Source organism: Bos taurus, chromosome 5 (assembly GCF_002263795.3).
Source record: "Bos taurus isolate L1 Dominette 01449 registration number 42190680 breed Hereford chromosome 5, ARS-UCD2.0, whole genome shotgun sequence".
NCBI classification, from domain to species: Eukaryota; Metazoa; Chordata; class Mammalia; order Artiodactyla; family Bovidae; genus Bos; species Bos taurus.
Genome location: NC_037332.1, coordinates 48,594,057 through 48,614,674, shown reverse-complemented (window position 1 = coordinate 48,614,674; position 20,618 = coordinate 48,594,057). Strand labels below are relative to the sequence as shown.

At 40.8% G+C, this 20,618-nt stretch overlaps 1 protein-coding gene across 2 annotated transcripts in view; it reads left to right on the top strand.

The window, feature by feature from the left end:
* Nucleotides 1–270: 270 nt before the first annotated feature.
* LEMD3 (LEM domain containing 3) overlaps nt 271–20,618 on the top strand; it is a 73,576-nt gene continuing 53,228 nt past the window's right edge. Inside the window, exon 1 of one of the 2 annotated variants that reach the window (NM_001192699.1) lies at nt 271–1,810. In NM_001192699.1, the coding sequence (NP_001179628.1) occupies nt 286–1,810 (1,525 nt within the window). In that variant the 5' untranslated portion in view covers nt 271–285. Of the gene's footprint in view, nt 1,814–20,618 lie in introns of both variants that reach the window. The other variant, XM_024991863.2, reaches the window with a different exon arrangement.

Sequence of the window (20,618 nt, the reverse complement as noted above, 5' to 3'; positions counted from 1 at the left end):
TGTGGCTTGGCAAGAGGCAACTCCCGGGAAAGGCGCTGAGAAGGGCAGGGCGGAGAACAGACGGAGAAGGAGACACCCCGAGATGCAAGCGCAGAAAAACTTTCGGCCGCTGAAGCCGCGCGCGGCTCAGGTGGCCCTTTCCCGCTCAGGTGAGCTCCTCCCGTGCCTCCCATTGGCCAAGGCGCCCGTGGCGCTGGGAGGGCGACGCAGCCCGGTCTAGTTCAGGGTCTAGGGCGGCGCGTCACTTCCGGTAGCGCGGAGCTTGTAAAACACCCTGGAGAGAAAATGGCGGCGGCAGCGGCTTCGGCGCCTCAGCAGCTCTCGGATGAGGAGCTTTTCTCTCAGCTCCGCCGTTACGGCCTATCTCCTGGCCCAGTGACGGAGAGCACCCGCCCGGTCTACCTCAAGAAGCTGAAGAAGCTTCGAGAGGAAGAGCAGCAGCAGCACCGGTCCGGGGGCCGCGGCACCAAGACGCGGAACAGTAATAACAATAACACGGCAGCCGCCACGGTCGCCGCCGCCGGACCAGCGGCGGCGGCCGTGGGGATGGGGGTCCGGCCGGTCTCCGGCGACCTCTCCTTCTTACGGACTCCTGGGGGCCTGGGCCGGGTTTCGGCTTCGGGTCCGGAGACCCCCTTGGGAGGGCCTGGGGGCGCCTCGGCCACCCTCACGGCTGGCAGCAAAGTACTGCTGGGCTTCAGCTCGGACGAGTCGGACGTGGAGGCCAGTCCCCGGGACCAGGCCGGCGGCGGCGGCGGGAGAAAAGACCGGGCTCCGCTCCAGTATCGCGGGCTCAAACCGCCGTCGGCGCCCCTGGCCGCCAGCGAGGTGACTAACAGCAACTCGGCCGAGCGGAGGAAGCCCCACTCGTGGTGGGGGGCCAGGAGGCCGGCGGCCCCCGAGCTGCAGAGCCCGTCGGGGAGAGATGGGGCGGCGGACGACGAGGAGCAGGAGGGGGAAGACGGCGAGGACAGGGACCCGGAGGCCGAGGAGCCGCTGTGGTCCGGCCGGACCGTGAATGGCAGCCGGCTTCTGCCCTACAGCTGCCGGGAAAACTATTCGGACTCGGAGGAAGAGGAGGACGACGACGTGGCCTCCAGCAGACAGGTATTGAAGGACGACACCCTTTCTCGGCATCGGCCCAGGCGGGGCCACAGTAAGCCTCTCTCGCCGCTGCCTGCGAAATCGGCCGGCGGCCGGCTGGAGACCTCAGTTCAGGGAGGGGGAGGAATCGCGATGAATGACAGGGCGGCGGCCGCCGGGAGTCTAGACAGAAGCCGAAACCTCGAGGAGTCGGCGGCGGCGGCGGCGGAGCAGGGAGGAGGGTGTGATCCGCTGGACTCCAGCCCCATTCCTAGATACCGCGTTAACGCTAAGAAACTAACCCCTCTCCTGCCGCCGCCACTCGCGGACATGGACTCAACCCTGGATTCGTCCACAGGCTCCCTTCTTAAAACCAATAATCATATCGGCGGCGGGGCCTTCGGCGTGGACTCCCCCAGGATTTTTCCCAACAGCCTCCCTCCCAGCGCGGCGGTGGCCGCCTCGAGTTCACTCAGGATCAATCACTCCAATCATACAGGCTCCAATCATACCTACCTGAAGAACACATACAACAAACCGAAGCTTTCCGAACCCGAGGAGGAACTTCTCCAACAATTTAAACGGGAGGAGGTGTCCCCAACGGGGGGTTTCAGTGCCCACTATTTGTCCATGTTTCTCTTAACTGCTGCGTGCCTATTTTTCCTCATTTTGGGACTGACTTACCTAGGCATGAGAGGGACAGGAGTATCCGAGGATGGAGGACTTGGCAGTAAGTATTCAACCCCGTGGTGAAGGCAACAAAGGGAATGCTGTTAGTGGCCGGCTCTAGCCGCACTGGGCATTTTACCCGAGGTGACTTCAACCTGCAAGCACATGGTTTAATAGTGCAACACAACACATTGAGGGCATTCGTGTTATCTTTCTTTAAGAAAGAATATGGTTATCGTGATAAGAATGATAACCCTGTGGCTGGTTTTAAAATTTTTCTGTATGATGTATTGGGGAATTCAAAACATCTTCTAAAAGAACAAAATATTATAAGCAAGCCTGTTAGTAGAGAGCATTAAAAATGTGTGACTTAAATTTTCTTTGGGCTTTAAGTAGTAACCATATGTGGAGATACCAGTCCAGTTACTCAAAATTTGAAGTTATTTTGACTGTTCAGGAATCATAAAGGCAGTGGGTTTTTTTGTTTTTTTCAAATTGAGTTGTTCTGAAAGGCAGTGTAAGATCTCTTGAAACTGTAGTTAAATATTTTGTAATATTGCAGTGTTATATTTTGTAGGATTAAGTATATGTGTAGGTATCTCTAATTTCTTTAAAGTGAATGAATGCAGAAAGTCAGAAGGCATGCTTCTAAACTGATTGATTTCCCAGCCCAGAGCAGCTCCACTTCCACCAGTGGAAAAAAGTAGTGGAATGGCAGTGCAGGGGTTTGCAGTCACCTTAATTTGGATTGGTCTCCAGGCCCTGCCTTTTGCTTTGCTGAATGGCTGTGGGCAGTCACATTCACTCATTCATTAAGCCAGCATCATCTGTATTGAGCACTCAGGATACAGCAGTGGTTAAGTCAAGGTGTCCCTGCCCTTCAACACAGGAAGAAGATGAATACTGATCACTTTATGTTCTATGAAGGATGTAAGGATGGTGTAATTGGTGTACTGTACTATAGACAGGGCTCTACTATATAGGGCTTCCCTCATAGCTCAGTTGGTAAATAATCTGCCTGCAATGCAGGAGACATGGGTTCGATTCCTGGGTCAGGAAGGTCCCCTGGAGAAGGAAGTGGCAACCCACTCCAGTATTCTTGCCTGGAGAATCCCATGGGCAGAGGAGCCTGACAGGCTACAGTCTTCGGGATCGCAAGAGTCCGACACAGCTTAGCGACTACACCGCCACTCTAGACATGGTGATGGTGGGAACTTGGTGAAATGAGACCTGAAGCAGGATAAGACGACAGCCTTGTATTAGACAGGAGAGCATTCTGGGCAGAGGTTACAAGAGGAGGAGGAAAGGCCTTGATTTGAGCAAGGGGGAGTGAGCTAGAGTGTGAGCTTCCCTGACATAATCTGTAAAATGATGCTAATCTGGATAAGAATGATGCCTGGGAAGATTAAAAGAATGTAAATTTAGTAAGATGTACTTTAGATGTACTTTAAAGAAATTAGAGATATCTACGTGTATACTTCGGAGAAGGCAGTGGCAACCCACTCCAGTACTCTTGGCTGGAAAATCCCATAGACAGAGGAGCCTGGTGGACTGCAGTCCATGGGGGCGCTAAGAGTCGGACACAACTGAGTGACTTCAATTTCAGTTTTCACTTTCATGCATTGGAGAAGGAAATGGCAACCCACTCCAGTGTTCTTGCTTGGAGAATCCCAGGGACAGGGGAGCCTCGTGGGCTTCTGTCTATGGGGTCACACAGAGTTGGACACGACTGAAGCGACTTAGCAGCAGCAGCAGCAGCGTCACACATAATACTACAAAATGTAACATTTTGTTAGATTCAGCAGTACATTTAGAAAGATGTACTGCTGAATAGGTAAGTTCTCAATGTTAGGTCCTTCTCTCTTGTACCCCACTCCCTGAAACTTTCTACCCTTTTCACTCAACATGAATTCACTGTCATGGTTTGTATTTATAAAATTGACTTCCTAGTTCAAAATAATTAGTTTTATTTCAAAATAGTCAAAAGATGCAGTTAGCAGACTTAAAGAGTGTAGTGAAAATAGTGTAAGCCTCTGTTTGGATATAGTCAATTCTAAGATAGTCAAATAATAGATTATGACAGTCCTTAACTATAGAGGGATTAGAAGAGGACTGAAATCCAGCACTCACGTTAAGGTGCCCTGGAAGCAAGAGGGATATATATATAGAGTCCTACCCCAGATATTACAGAGATAGACAAGAAATAAAGTCTAGTATCTAGAAGTTACACTAGTGAAATTCACATAAATGACATTACCTATGAGCAGTACCTATCTGCATGCTTGTTTCTGCAATGGAACTGGTCTGGTCTGTGAACTGGCCCTTTTTTAAGAAATAAAGGGTTTGCAAGTATTATTGCTGAATCTGCCCAGCAAACACAGAGGCAGATGGTGTCATCCTCACTTTATAGGTGAGGACAGTGAGACTCAAAGAAGCTAAGAAATGTACCCACAGTTAAACAGCTAGTGAGTGACAGGACTAAGATTTGGTTTCAGATTTTTTTTCAACTATTATGCCCATCCTACTTTGGGTATTATTTATAGAAAGCTTTCTAAATTAGAGGATACTTTTATTAGAATTAAGAAAATAATTGAATACTTGGTAGGATTTCATACAGAATTTCTGTATGAAAGGTGCACAATTCTCAACTAAAGTGACTTACACATCTTTCTTGTCACTGTTAAGATGAATGACTAATATTTTCTTAGGCACGAAAATTTTAAATGGACTAGAAAGGGATAGGATTGCTAGGGCTTAGGTAACTGCCAGTCACTTTCACCTGTGTGGAAGGAAGGAAATTATAAAGTAGTTTGCACTTTAATAAGTGGTAAATGTAAGGTAGCCTGGGGGGTGGAAAGAACAGTAGCTAAGAGACAGAGAATCCAGGTCTTAGGACTTGTCAGAATGACCTTAATCAAGTTAACCCTGAGCCTTGTTTTCTTACATATTAAATGGGAAAAACAGTTTATGCTGTATGTCACAGTTGTGAGGATCAAATGACACAGTTTGTAAACAAATGTAAAGTGATATTCAAAAGTTTGGACAGCAGTTGTATTCCTGGTAAACTACAGTATATATGTGAAGAGAAATGGTTGTCATTTTTTTTATATTTACTAGAGTATTTCTTGCCTATTCAACATTTAATTTTTATTGAATTCTGTGAAATACATATTATAGATATTGATATAGAAATTTGAGTCAAAATGTGATGAATCCTTAAATGTATTATATACTTGACCTACTGTATATACTGGTAGAAAGAAGGTGCCTGTTAGTTCAGTTAGTGTGCACACCTAACGGTGAGTAACTTCACTCCCTATATTTATGTATTCTGAATCCTTTGTCACAGTATAATGGTTAGTCAGTGCTTAACTGTAGGTTTCGTTGATCAACCTGTGTGCTTATGGAAATAGTTTACTTTGAGTAATAATTTTACCAGAAGATTGTACGTTAAATGTGAGAGGAAGCTTTAGCGAGCTTTTATTACTTATCTTTTAAATTATGTATAACATATAGTAGATTAGCCCTTTTCTTTAAAAACTTATCAGTACCCTAGATTTAGTAATTAAGTTACTCTGAGTCTCTGCTTTCTCATATGTAAAATTCGGGGGTTGCCTTAGATAATGTCTATGTTCTTTCTAGCTCTAAGTTTTAAGATTCTGATTTTGAACTGCCTTACCAAAACAACTCAAGGATCAGCTTGAAGTCACATTAGATCATGACAACCCACCAAAAGAAAATAGAAAGGCAGAATAGATTAACTTTCTTAGGCTCATACGATCATTATTTAAAAGTTGTTTTTCAGTTACAAGAGACATGATTTTCGTAGAAAATTTGAACTGAGATCTATGAAGCAAAAAATGAATCAGTATTGTATGCCTCACCCCCTAGTCTCACACTCAACCCTGGCATAAATTCAAATAATAAATTAGAACTTTCTTAATGCTTTGCATGTAAATATCAATATATGCATACATATGTACATGAGTGTGTGCACACAGACATTTTCATTGAACAGTAGAGTGCCTGTTATGTGCCAAACAATATTTGAAGCTGCAGGGATATGTGGAGAACAAGGCAGATGAAATCTCTCCTCTCATAGAGTTTACATTCTAGTGGGGTTGGGGAGATGGAGACGTGAACAAATGATAATTTCAGTTAGTGATAGTTGCTAACGTGAGAGTAATGATACTAACTTGAAGGCATAGAAGTGACATCATACTGTACATATTCTTCAGCTTATTTTTTCACTTAATATTGTATCATGGTTAACTTTCCTTATAGTAAGCTTAAGTACAAAGCCATAATTTAAAAATCTCACACTTCACTTGTCCCTTTCTAACCCTTTGCTGCTGCTTAGTCACCATATTGTGTCCATCTCTTTTTCGACCCCATGAACTGTAGCCCGCTAGGCTTTTCTGTCCTTGGGATTTCTCAGGCAAGAAGACTGAGTGGGTTGCCGTTTCCTTTTCCATCTAATTCTATAAAAATGCTAAAATCTCTGCCATCCTGAAAATGCTATTTAACCCTGTTCTCTAGCTCTTACTCCTTCTCAGCCAAGATTAATGTCTCTTTCCTCCCCTACCATTCACTCAGCCTCCATCTAGTTTTTTTTTTTGCTTCACACCCTCTTCAGCATTTATTATTTGTAAACTTTAAAAAAAAATTATTTATGTATTTTTGACCATGCTAGGTCTTTGCTGCTATGGCATCTTCTTCGAGTTGCAGCGATCAGGGTTGCTCATTGCAGTGGCTTCTCTTGTGGAGCACTGTTCCTAGGGCGTATGGGCTTCAGTGGTTGCAGCGCACAGGCTCAGTAATTACATCTCGTGGGCTTAATTGCTCTGTGTTTGTGGAATCCTCCCAGACCAGAGATCGAACCTGTGTCCCCTGCGTCCGCAGACTGATTCTCATTCTCTGTGCCACAAAGAAGTCCTAGTTTAGCTTTCTTTACCCTCCATTCCCTCTGTAACCTCACTGTTTGCCTCAGTTACTCAGTTGTCAAATCCAAAAGGTTTAAAGTTCACCTCTTTGATACATTCAATACATCGACAATTCACTTTTCATGAAACTGTCTCCTTCCCAAACTTCTGTAACACCACTCTTTCCTACTTTTCATTTATTTGTCTGCCTATATTTTAAATATTGGTGGTCTTATTCTTTTGCAGTTTGCCTAGTTTCTCCTGGCTAATACCTCCCAATTTTATATTTTTTGCCTTAGATTTCTCTCTTCTGGGTTCTTGACTTAATCATTTATTAGAGAGTTTTTTCTGGATGTACCAGAAATAACAACAGCATCTGTCCTTGTCAGCTTTCATTCTTTTACTTTGTTTCTCCTGCTTTGTTCCCTGTTTTAGTTAACATTTGTATTTAATAACATGGTGCATTTCCATCCACCCAGAACTTAAAGCTAAAAATCTTAAATTTGCCTCCATTCCTTCCTTTCCTCCATCTCGCTTCCAAACTCAAATCACCGTCTAACTTGTTACCAAATCCTGAAGTTCTACCTCCTACCTGTGTTTTGAATCAGTCTCTTTCTCCTCATTCCCCACTGTCTTGCCTGAACTGTTCTAGCAGTTTCCTAATAGTTGTCTATGCTTCTGGACTGTAGCTTTTCCAGTCAACTTTTCAGTGCCAGAGGATTATTTCTAAAAAAAAATGTAATATTTCATTCATGCTTAAAATTACTCAGTGGCTTTCCCTTACTCATTAGATGAAATCTAAACTCCTTGGCTAAACTGTTCATGATCTAAGTATTCCTGCTTTTTCTTACTTCATTTCCTAATAGTCCCTCTTACCACACTTTACTTTCTGGAAAACTGGAACTTTCTAATTTCTCACCTCTGTCTACTCTTGACTCCTTATCCTCCTTATCCTGGAGTTTGGCTCATCATTTGCTGCTCAAATAAGATCTTTCCCATTCTTCATATCATTTATTTCAGCGTTTATAATTGTGTATGCCCACTGTGCCACATAGATTACAGCTCCTTGAGATAATGTTTCTACAGGAGGAATTGAGTACACTGGTACAGGCTTTTCACTCAGTTCTGTGTTTGAATTCCTCCTCTCTCGCTTGACCACAGGGTCATGAGCCTGGATGACTGAAAGAACAGTAATACCATTGACGGGGATTTAGTTCAGTTCAGTTGCTCAGTCGCGTCCGACTTTGCAACCCCATGAATTGCAGCACGCCAGGCCTCCCTGTCTATCACCAACTCCCGGAGTTCACTCAAACTCATGTGCATCGAGTTGCTGATGCCATCCAGCCATCTCATCCTCTGTCATCCCCTTCTCCTCCTGCCCCCAATCCCTCCTGGCATCAGGGTCTTTTCCAATGAGTCAACTCTTCACACGAGGTGGCCAAGGTATTGGAGTTTCAGCTTTAGCATGAGTCCTTCCAAAGATCACCCAGGACTGATCTCCTTTAGAATGGACTGGTTGGATCTCCTTGCAGTCCAAGGAACTCTCAAGAGTCTTCTCCAACACCACAGTTCAAAAGCATCAATTCTTCGGCACTCATCTTCCGTCACAGTCCAACTCTCACATCCATACATGACCACTGGAAAAACCATAGCCTTGACTAGACAGACCTTTGTTAGCAAAGTAATGTCTCTGCTTTTGAATATGCTGTCTAGGTTGGTCATAACTTTCCTTCCAAGGAGTAAGTGTCTTAATTTCATGGCTGCACTCACCATCTGCAGTGATTTTGGAGCCCCCCAAAATAAAGTTAGCCACTGTTTCCCCATCTATTTGCCATGAAGTGATAGGACCAGATGCCATGATCTTCGTTTTCTGAATGTTGAGCTTTAAGCCAACTTTTTCACTCTCCACTTTCACTTTCATTAAGAGACTTTTGAGTTCCTCTTCACTTTCTACCATAAGGGTGATGTCATCTGCATATCTGAGGTTATTGGTATTTCTCCCAGCAATCTTGATTCCAGCTTGTGCTTCTTCCAGCCCAGCGTTTCTCATGATGTACTCTGCATATAAGTTAAATAAGCAGGGTGACAATATACAGTCTTGATGGGGATTAGAGATGCTGAAAAGGGATTTTGGGGGGGAAAGGTGGCATAGAGAAAATTAGTTTATTTGAAGCTTATTTTTTGAGTTATTCAAGTGGAAATAACCAGTAGGCTATTGTAGTTACACAATTGGAATAAAGATGAGAGAGTGGTACATAATGTGAAAGTAAAGTGCTGTTTATTAAAGGAATAGATAACTTTTTAATATTTGTTTCTTTTTTTTTAATATGGGTTTTTCTTTTTCAAGACAAAATCAAGTGCTACAAAGGGTACCGTAGTTTTTTTAAATTATATTTTTACTTTTTCGAGCAGTTTGACTAGCCAAAATATCTAAAACTTTGTATCTGTAATAAAATAGGTATAAAGAATTTTGAAAATTATTTGTTGCTCTCAGTCTTGAAGAATGAAAGCTGAGTGAGCTTGAAGTTTTTAAAAGTTGACCACTTTGTAAGAAAAAAATTCTTAAACTTCCAAGAACATTCATGGGAAAACCAGCGGTTTGTATACCTCAGTTTGATGATTTGAGAAATTAAAATCTACTGTATAAAATGTCTTTTATCTGAAAATTATCTCTAGCATAATTTAAAATACAAATCATCAGAAAACTTGTAAATTCCCTATGAATATATTCATGGAGTCTAGTTTGAAACACTGGCATAAATATCAGGGCTTGGATCATTAAGAAAGAAACCTGGGTTTGAATTTGGGCCTTTCCTCTTGGTAGCTTTTTTATTGAAAGCAAGTTGCTGAACCACTTTAAACCTCAATTTTCTCACCTGTAAAATAGAGTTGTGAGAATTAAATGAAATAATGCCTGTAAAGTACTTGGCTCAGTACATGACACATAGTAATAATAATAGCTAATCCTTAATGTAGCACTTTGTGCCAGGCACTGAACCTAAACAATTATAATTGTTATGTAATCTTCATGATGCAGGTATTTATCTGATTTTGTCGATAGGGAAACTGAGACACAGAAGTTACGTAATTTGCCTGGCGTCATGAGTGCAGAGGCAGTGTTTAGATCCAGATAGTGGCCCTTAACCACTCTGCTAGATTGCCTTTTAATGTGTGTAAGTACATAAAGGCTCTGTATATGTCCTCTACTATTGTTTTTATCTAGACAATTATCAAAGATGTGGATAGGTGAAGCAGCTTAATACATGAAATCCTAGAGTGCCAAGGGTAATCTGTGAAACTTCATTAGGACAAGAAATTACAAATTTTTACTCACTTGACATTTAGGAATGGTGTGGAACCATTTATCCTTCCTTAGATTTTAGATTAATCAATTCACTGATGTATAAGGAGGGCAGTCTGCTGCAATATAATACAAGTTACATAATATATAAAACCATAAGTATATGATACTATTTCTAATTCTTGAAAGATTGACCTAGTTTCAAAAGTGGTGGGGAAAGTGGTCCTCTGATTTGTATTACCACTTTAAAACTTAAGTTTTCCATTGTTCATTTTCAAGATGTAAAAATCTTTTAAGTATAATACATTTGTTCTCTCATTTGCACCTTTTAAAAGAGCTTTGTATGTATTTTCCTATGCTTATAATTTATTTCAGTGAGAATGAAGCATTCTAGAATTTCCGGGATTTTTAAAAAATTAGATATTTTCATTATTTCTCAGTAGAGTTATGAAGTCTTAAAATAACTTCTTGCTGAGAAGTGTTTTATTTAAGTGAAAGGAACCTTTGACCAAAGAGGTTATAACATCAGTGCAAAGAGATATTTATCTAGTTTATAAGAGTTTAAAACTGAAGTAATCTTTAAAATATTTGGTAGGCAAGTAATAGTAGCTTCTTTATGAAAACTATATTACTAATCGTGTATCTTTATTCTTATCCTGTATTAAGTATACATGCAGAATTGCAACTATTTAATTTGGGAACCAAGCCCATACTAATTGTATAAATTATTAAAACAGTTATTGTCTCATAGCTTTAGACTTTGACTTTCATACTCAGAATTTATTTTTAACAGATTTTAAAGTGAACTGGTAGCAGTGTATTTGGATTTTGCTGTTTTAAGAATGTATGTTTTAACCTGAATCTCACAAGTGGTAGTTTAAAAAACAAAACAAAACTTGATCTAGTTAATATTCTTCATTAACGTCACTCTGAAAAGTAGTTTTTAAGGGGGAAGTGTTTAGGTTTTAGTTTTTATCGAACATTTTTATGGTTAGGTTTTACATGTTTTATCTTATTCTTTTGAAAATACATTTCTAAGGAATTACCTTTTTAAAAGGATTATAAAAATTTATACCAACAGGTAGAAATATCTGAAAATAAAGTAACAAGTCTATCTTATAGAAACCATCATTATTACTTTTACAAGGTCTTAATTGTTTTTCTTTATTCTAGAGGTATAGATTTTTTTTTTTTTTTTTTTTTTAGAGGTATAGATTTTAAGGAGGCTTCCCAGGTGGCTCAGTGGTAAAGAACCACCCTGCCAATACAGGAGATGCAGCAGAGCAAGTTCCATCTCTGGGTTCAGATAGAGGAAATGGCAACCCACTCCAGTATTCTTGCCTGGAAAATCCCATGGACAGAGGAGCCTGGTGGGCCACAATCCATGGGGTCTCAAGGACTTGGACATGACTGAGTGACTGAGCACACACATAGAGTTCAAAGTTACGCCAATTGTTTTGTCTTGATAGCAGAGTTACTGCTCTGTGTCCATAGTTTTTTGCTTAGAATGTTTTTGCACAGTGACTTATGCATTCATTTTTATAGCTGTATTGATATCAAATGGCAAGTTAATATTTAGAAATAAGGCTTGGGTGTAAAACTTTGCAAGTTAGTGACAAGTGATGAAGAATGTACCAACAAAATTGCTTCCCTGTCTTGAATATACATGAATGGGGAAAAAATCCTTTAGGGGCAATGCGCATTTTAACACATGGAACATCAATTTTATTTTGCAGTTTGAGACCTCTTTTACATGTATATATGTACAAAAGGAATTTGCTAATTGTGGCTATTCCAAAAAGCACTTTGTACTTACAAAGGAAACTTTTGCTCTGTAGGAATTCACCTAGGTATAATTTTTAAAATTTACATATAAAGAAAGTAATTGAAATTAATTGGCAGAGGGAAATTTATAGGCTATCTGTTTCTTCTAGTACCTGGGGTGTGGCTTAGAACCTTGCTCAGCCTTAGTAATGACTTCCTAGATTAAGGATACCTATTAAAGTGGAAGTGGAGTCGCTCAGTCGTGTCCGACTCTTTGCGACCCCATGGACTGTAGCCTACCAGGCTCATCTGTCCATGGGGTTTTCCAGGCAATAGTACTGGAGTGGGCTGCCATTTCCTTCTCCCGGGGATCTTCCCGACCCCGGGACCAAACCCAGGTCTCCCACATGGTAGACAGACGCTTTACATTATGAGCCATACCTATTAAGGTATCACAAATGCTTGCTTTCTTGAATTAGTTCACTTGAAGAAACATTGTTTCTCCTAGTCAATCATCCATTTACTCACTCATAAATTATTTATTGGGCACCTCCAACCAGTCCATTCTAAAGGAGATCAGTCCTGGGTGTTCTTTGGAAGGAATGATGCTAAAGCTGAAACTCCAGTACTTTGGCCACCTCATGCGAAGAGTTGACCCATTGGAAAAGACTCTGATACTGGGAGGGATTGGGGGCAGGAGGAGAAGGGGACGACAGAGGATGAGATGGCTGGATGGCATCACTGACTCGATGGATGTGAGTCTGAGTGAACTCGGGAGTTGGTGATGGACAGGGAGGCCTGGTGTGCTGCAGTTCATGGGGTCGCAAAGAGTCGGACACGACTGAGTGACTGAACTGAACTGAACTGAACAGATGTGATTCTAGAGGATGAGTATATGTTTTGTAGAACTGTAGGAGTGATCCATTTTCCCAACACACCACCTTCCTCCTCTCCCCTTGCAGTATCTTCTCCTAAATTTATGTACTACCTAGTGCATCATTGTTTCAGATTTGTATATTGTAACTTGGAAAAGATGACTTTAAAACTTATTTTCTGCAAATTTGAATACTCCCTGTGATAAAGTTTACCACAAAAGAAATAGTTTCATTTCTTACAGGACTTTAGAAGTAATAAAGTGTATAGCTTGTAAGAAGTTGCTGAATAGCACAGGGAGCTAGGCCTGGTACTCTGATGACCTGGAGGGGTGGGATTGGGGGAGTGGAAGGGAGGATCAAGGAGGGGATATGTGTATAGTTAGGGCTGGTTCACGTTTTATTATGCGGTGGAAACAATGTCGTAAAGTGATTATCTTCCAATTAAAAATAAAAAAATGTTAAAAGTAAAAAAGAGATAAGAAGAATGAATTTATCCAAAATGAAAATGTTACCAACTTGAAGCGTTTACGACTGTGGTTCAAGATGTTCTAGAAGTATTCTTACAACAAAAGTTTTGTTTTTTTTAAATGTCATCTTTAAATCTCCCTTCATTTGGATTGTAAAGCCTTACATGATAAAAGTGTTTACTAAGAACTTTCTGTATTCAAGCAGTTTATCTTAATTTACATGAAGGGAGCTATTAATATTTATCTCCATGGGGAAATTGAAATACAGAGGGAAAATGGTTAGATTTGCCTTGTGTTAAGATCCCACCACCAACTAAGTTTTCAAGCCAGCATTTGAACCCATGATCTGACTTAAGAGTCCACAATCTTAGCCACTGGGAAGCAGTAGATTTTCTTAATGTATCTTTTCTCACGTAATAACTTTATTGGGGCAGGTAAGTCACTCGTAACCTCTGGGCGTTGATTTTTGCATCTGTCAAATGAGGGGATAGTAAAATCAACTTTACTTACAGCCATGACTTTTGTAGGGCACCGATGTGATGTTTGTGGAAATGCTTTCTAGAAATTAGAAGTGATGTATAACTATGTTACCTTTTATTTTTTTAATTGGAGGATAATTGCTTTACAGTGTTGTATTGGTTTCCTCCATATAACAACGCGAATCAGTCATAACTCTGTGCGTGTATGTCTGTATCTCAAGAAAGATTTTGAGCCCTCATCCCACCCCTTGAGATCGTCACAGAGTGCCAGGCTGGGCTTCCTGTGTTATATAGCAGCTTCCTGCTAGCCATCGATTTTACACATGGCAGTCTGTATATGTCCACACTACTTTCTTAATCTGTCCCACCCTCTCCTGCTATTTTTCATGTCATAAGTTAGAATTTCCCAACAATAGTAGTTTAAGCAGCTTGTGTTCAGCACTATGACATGTCCTGCTACTGCTAAGTTGCTTCAGTCGTTTCCGACTCTGTGTGACCCCATAGACGGCAGCTGACCAGGCTCTGCCATCCCTGGGATTCTCCAGGCAAGAACGCTGGAGGGGGTTGCCATTTCCTTCTCCAATGCGTGAAAGTGAAGTCCAACTCTTAGCGACCCCATGGACTGAAACCCACCAGGCTCCTCCATCCATGGGATTTTCCAGGCAAGAGTACTGGAGTGGGGTGCCATTGCCTTCTCCCATTATGATGTTAATAAGTAATAGAAGAGTTGGTTAAATTTATAGCACCTATCAGAATTTTTTAAGCTGTCTCTCAAACTGTCCGAGTAGATAAAAGGAGTCATCTTTTTCTATTACCTAATTAGTGCCTTATTTCTAGGTGCTGAAAAAGAATTTTCTTAACTTTGTTGTTCCGTCGCCAAGTCACATGGGACTCTTTTCGACTCCATGAACTGCAGCACGCCAGGCTTCCCTGTCCTTCACTATCTCCCAAAGTTTGCTCAGACTTATGTCCATTGAGTCATTGATGCCATCCAACCATCTCATTCTGTCGCCCTCTTCTCCTTTTGCCTTCAGTCTTTCCAAACATCAGGGTCTTTTCCAATGAGTCGGCTCTTTACATCAAGTAACTGAAGTATTGGAGCTTTAGCATCAGTCCTTCCAGTGAATATTCGGGGTTGATTTCCTTTAGGATTGACTGATTTGATCTCCCTGCTGTACAAAGGACTCTCATGAGCCTTCTCCAACACCACAGTTTGAAAGCATCAACTCTCAAATCCATAAATGGCTACTGGAAAAACCATAGCTTTGAATATACATACCTTTTTCAGCAAAGTGATGTCTTTGCTTTTTAATATGCTGTCTAGATTGGTCATAGATTTTCTTCCAAGGAACAAGCGTCTTTTGTGGCCTCAGTCAACTGTCCGCAGTGATTTTGGAGCCCAAGAAAATAAAATCGGTCACTGTTTACACTTTTTCCCCATCTATTTGCCATGAAGTGATTGGACTGGATGGCATGATCTTTTTTTTTGAATGTTGAGTTTTAAGCCAGCTTTTTCACTCTCCTCTTTCATCCTCTTCAAGAGGCTCTTTAGTTCCTCTTTGCTTTCTGCCACCATCAGGGAAGCCCCTTATCTTTACAGTTATATTAATTTAATAGGTTATGAAACAGTTTGAAATTAGATTTTAGCCTCCTTGACCGTTAGATTTGCTGATAGGAAAGATGGGGTGCTTTAATCCAAAATATAGTAGTGAATTTGAAACAGAAAAACGTCTCTTAGAAGTATAGATGGGTCTTAGAGTAAGCTTCGGAGAAGGCAATGTCACTCCACTCCAGTGCTCTTGCCTGGAAAATCCCATGGACGGAGGAGCCTGGAAGGCTGCAGTCCATGGGGTCGCTAAGAGTCGGACACAACTGAGCGACTTCACTTTCAGTTTTCACTTTCATGCATTGGAGAAGGAAATGGCAACTCACTCCAGTGTTCTTGCCTGGAGCATCCCAGGGACGGGGGAGCCTGATGGGATGCCGTCTATGGGGTCGCACAGAGTTGGACACGACTGAAGCGACTTAGCAGCAAAGTAAGCTTCTGTTAACATTATCTGAAGAACAGACAGTACTTGGAGCTGGTAGGGAAGAATGGCCTGTCACATGCTGTTCTTCAGCTAGTTTGTAAGATAGGATACTGTGAGTACTGTTACTACTAAAGTGGAAAGATGAGGTGTGCCCCTATGAATAGGCAGTAGATTGAACAGGGAGTAATGAAGAGATTGGGGGGTATAAAATAATAAAATGAATTTGATAAACAACATCATGCTGATTTAATAAGGAATTTAAAGTGCATTAGGATCTTTGGTCTCCTAGTTAGTTCATATGTAGAACATAATGAAATTTTCATCCCATTTTGCATTTGAAATTGTATCAGAGATATGGTTTTAGACCAGAACTGTCTCAGAAACGTAGTATAAGCCATTATGTAATTTTAAGCCATATGTAATTTTAGTTTTTCTAGTAGCAACATTAAGATGTAAGACAGGTTTACTTAATCTGGTAATCTAGAATATTATCATTTCAATGTAGTCAGTTTAAAAATTAGATATTTTGCATTCTTTCTATATAAGAATGTATGGCACTAATAGCTGATTTTATACTCACACTGTCTCAGTTCAGACTAGCTAAATTTCAAGTGGTCAGTCGCACAGGTGGCAAGTGGCTACTATGTAGAATAGCACAGGTCTAGACTGCCCTGAGTTACGGAGTTATGTTGGTATAATAAGATCTAACAACTGCTAATTTTTGAATCTTAATAATGTGCCTTGCATTGTCTTGTCTATAATATTTTCACTTAATCTTTATAATAACTTCATGATGTAGCTTTGCTGTCTCATTTTGTAGATACAATGAGGTATAAGAGATATTAATTTAAAGTCTAGGGTCAAACATGTAGGACAGCAGGGATTTAAAACCAAGTCTGACCCTAAAATCCTCGTCCTTTTCACTGTATTGCACTGTTGTAAAGCATAGTCACTTGCCTAAGGCAGGTTGGTGAGTGAGATTCACTTCTTCCACTGCTCAGTCATTTTTGATTCACTGCAGTGACTTGATTTAATTAATCCTTATTTTAAAGTATAAATACAGATCATTTTAGTTTAACCTAAAATGGAATCGGTATCCCCTAAATTCTTCCTTATATTTCTTTTGGGGAATATTCTTTATATTCTTTTCACCATTTCCTGTTGTAAACTGCTTTGTATAGCTCTTCAAACTAGACATGTAGGAGGAAAAAAATGACATTTTGATTCTGGCACATGACTGTTTTGGGAGATAAGGAAAAAGTCAGCTACTGTTGAGAAAAATGAAAATAGAAATAATTAATAAAACTTTTGTTGTGGTAAAAAAAAATTTATAGGTTTTAGTACTTTAGTTTGAGAAAGATTTCAGTCAGTCAGTTCAGTCATTCAGTTGTGTCCAACTCTTTGTGACCCCATGGACTGCAGCACGCCAGGCTTTCCTGTCCATCAACAACTCCCTAAGCTTGCTCTAACTCATGTCCATCAAGTCAGTGATGCCATCCAGCCATCTCATCCTGTTTTGTCCCTTCTCCTACCACCTTTCCCAGCATCAGGGTCTTTTCCAATGAGTCAGTTCTTCACATCAGATGGCCAAAGTATTGGAGTTTCAGTGTCACCATCAGTCCTTCCAATGAATATTCAGAACTGATTTCTTTTTGGATGGACTGGTTAGATCTCCTTGCAGTCCAAGGGACTCTCAAGAGTCTTCTCTAACATCACAGTTCAAAGCACCAATTCTTCGGCACTCAGCTTTCTTTATGGTCCAACTCTCACACCCGTACATAACTACTGGAAAAACCGTAGCTTTGACTAGATGGACCTTTATTGGCAAAATAATGTCTCTGCTTTTTAATATGCTGTCTAGGTTTTTCATAACTTTTCTTCCAGGGAGCACGCATCTTTTAATTTCATGGCTGCAGTCACCATCTGCAGTGACTTTGGAGCCCAAGAAAATAAAGTTTGTCACTGTTTCCGTTGTTTTCCCACCTACTTGCCATGAAGTGATGGGACCAGATGCCATGATCTTAGTTTTCTGAATGTTGAGTTTTAAGCCAGCTTTTTTCCACACTCCTCTTTCATTTTCATCAAGAGCCTCTTTAGTTCTTTGCTTTCTGCCATAGGGTGGTGTCATCTGCATATCCGAGGTTATTGATATTTCTCCTGGTAATATTGATTCCAGCTTGTGCTTCATCCAGCCTGGCATTTCGCATGATGCACTCTGCATATAAGTTAAATAAGCAGGGTGACAGAATACAACCTTGATGTACTCCTTTCCCGGTTTGGAACCAGTCTGTCGTTCCATATCTGTTCTAACTGTTGCTTCTTGACCTTAAACTAAACTGAATTTGACCTTAAACTGAGAAAGATTAGGGGTGGTCTTATTCATCACGCTCTTTGGTTTATAAAACATCTCAGTTCTTTTGCATGGTGTTATTTTATGGTGAATTTACACTTAACATTTAATGAATTTGAATACCTAATGTTTGCTCATAAAGGCAAGTTGTTTGCTTCTAGAAGGAAAAATGAACAGTCTATGATTTTTGAATGGTTGTCTTCGAAATCATGTGTAAAATAGTTGTTTAAACTTGAAAGATGTCTAACTGCACTGTTTTAAGTTTCCAGGCTAGCCCATAGAAAGTTATTTAAAACCATGTCATTTTACAAAAGATACATGCACTCCAGGGTTCATAGCAGCTTTATTTATAGTTGCCAAGATAAGCAGCCTAAGTGTCCATGACAGATGAGTGGATAAAGATGTGTATATACACAGATGTGCACACACACACAATGGAATAGTACTCAGGCATAAAAAAGCAACAAAGTTTTGCCTTTTGCAACAACATGAATGGATTGTAGGGTATTATGCTAAGTGAAATAAGTCAGACAAAGGCAATTCTATGATATCATTTGTATGTGGAATGTAAAAAAAACAACAACAAACTAGTGAATGTAAGAAAAAAGAAACAGTCTAACAAATACAGTGAGCAAACTAATGGTTACCTTGGGGGAGGTAGAGACAGGAAAGGGGAGAGGAGCAACAAAGAGGTAAGGGATTAAGAGGTACAAACTGTTACGTATAAAATAAGCTACAAGGATATATTGTACAACACAGGGAATATAGCCAGTGTTTTATAATAACTATACATGGAGTATAACCTTTAAAAATTGTGGATTACTATATTGTATACCTGTAACTTATATAATATTTTACATCAACTATATAATATTGTACATCAGATCAGATCAGATCAGTCGCTCAGTCGTGTCCGACTCTTTGCGACCCCATGAATCGCAGCACACCAGGCCTCCCTGTCCATCACCAACTCCCGGAGTTCACTCAGACTCACATCCATCGAGTCGGTGATGCCATCCAGCCATCTCATCCTCTGTCATCCCCTTCTCCTCCTGCCCCCAATCCCTCCTAGCATCAGAGTCTTTTCCAATGGATCAACTCTTTGCATGAGGTGGCCAAAGTACTGGAATTTCAGCTTTAGCATCATTCCTTCCAAAGAAATCCCAGGGCTGATCTCCTTCAGAATGGACTGGTTGGATCTCCTTGCAGTCCAAGGGACTCTCAAGAGTCTTCTCCAACACCACAGTTCAAAAGCATCAATTCTTCGGCACTCAGCCTTCTCCACAGTCCAACTCTCACATCCATACATGACCACAGGAAAAACCATAGCCTTGACTAGACGAACCTTTGTTGGCAAAGTAATGTCTCTGCTTTTCAATATGCTATCTAGGTTGGTCATAACTTTCCTTCCAAGGAGTAAGCGTCTTTTAATTTCATGGCTGTAGTCACCATCTGCAGTGATTTTGGAGCCCAGAAAAATAAAGTCTGACCCTGTTTCCCCATCTGTTTCCCATGAAGTGGTGGAACTGGATGCCATGATCTTCGTTTTCTGAATGTTGAGCTTTAAGCCAAGTTTCTCACTCTCCACTTTCACTTTCATCAAGAGGCTTTTTAGTTCTTCACTTTCTGCCATAAGGGTGGTGTCATCTGCATATCTGAGGTTATCGATATTTCTCCTGGCAATCTTGATTCCAGTTTGTGTTTCTTCCAGTCCAGCGTTTCTCATGATGTACTCTGCATATAAGTTAAATAAACAGGGTGACAATATACAGCCTTGACGAACTTCTTTTCCTATTTGGAACCAGTCTGTTGTTCCATGTCCAGTTCTAACTGTTGCTTCCTGCATACAAATTTCTCAAGAGGCAGATCAGGTGGTCTGGTATTCCCATCTCTTGAAGAATTTTCCACAGTTTATTGTGATCCACACAGTCAAAGGCTTTGGCATAGTCAATAAAGCAGAAATAGATGTTTTTCTGGAACTCTCCTGCTTTTTCTGTGATCCAGCAGATGTTGACAATTTGGTCTCTGGTTCCTCTGCCTTTTCTAAAACCAGCTTGAACATTAGGAAGTTCACGTTCACATATTGCTGAAGCCTAGCTTGGAGAATTTTGAGCATTACTTTACTAGCGTGTGAGATGAGTGCAATTGTGCGGTAGTTTGAGCACTCTTTGGCATTGCCTTTCTTTGGGATTGGAATGAAAACGGACCTTTTCCAGTCCTGTGGCCACTGCTGAGTTTTCCAAATTTGCTGGCATATTGAATGCAGCACTTTAACAGCATCATCTTCAGGATTTGGAATAGCTCAACTGGAATTCCATCACCTCCACTAGCTTTGTTCATAGTGATGCTTTCTAAGGCCTACTTGACTTCACATTTCAGGATGTCTGGCTCTAGGTCAGTGATCACACCATCGTGATTATCTGGGTCATGCAGATCTTTTTTTTTTACAGTTATTCTGTGTATTCTTGCCATCTCTTCTTAATATCTTCTGCTTCTGTTAGGTCCATACCATTTCTGTCCTTTATCGAGCTCATCTTTGCATGAAATGTTCCTTTGGTATTTCTGATTTTCTTGAAGAGATCCCTAGTCTTTCCCATTCTGTTGTTTTCCTCTATTTCCTTGCATTTATCGCTGAAGAAGGCTTTCTTATCTCTTCTTGCTATTCTTTGGAACTCTGC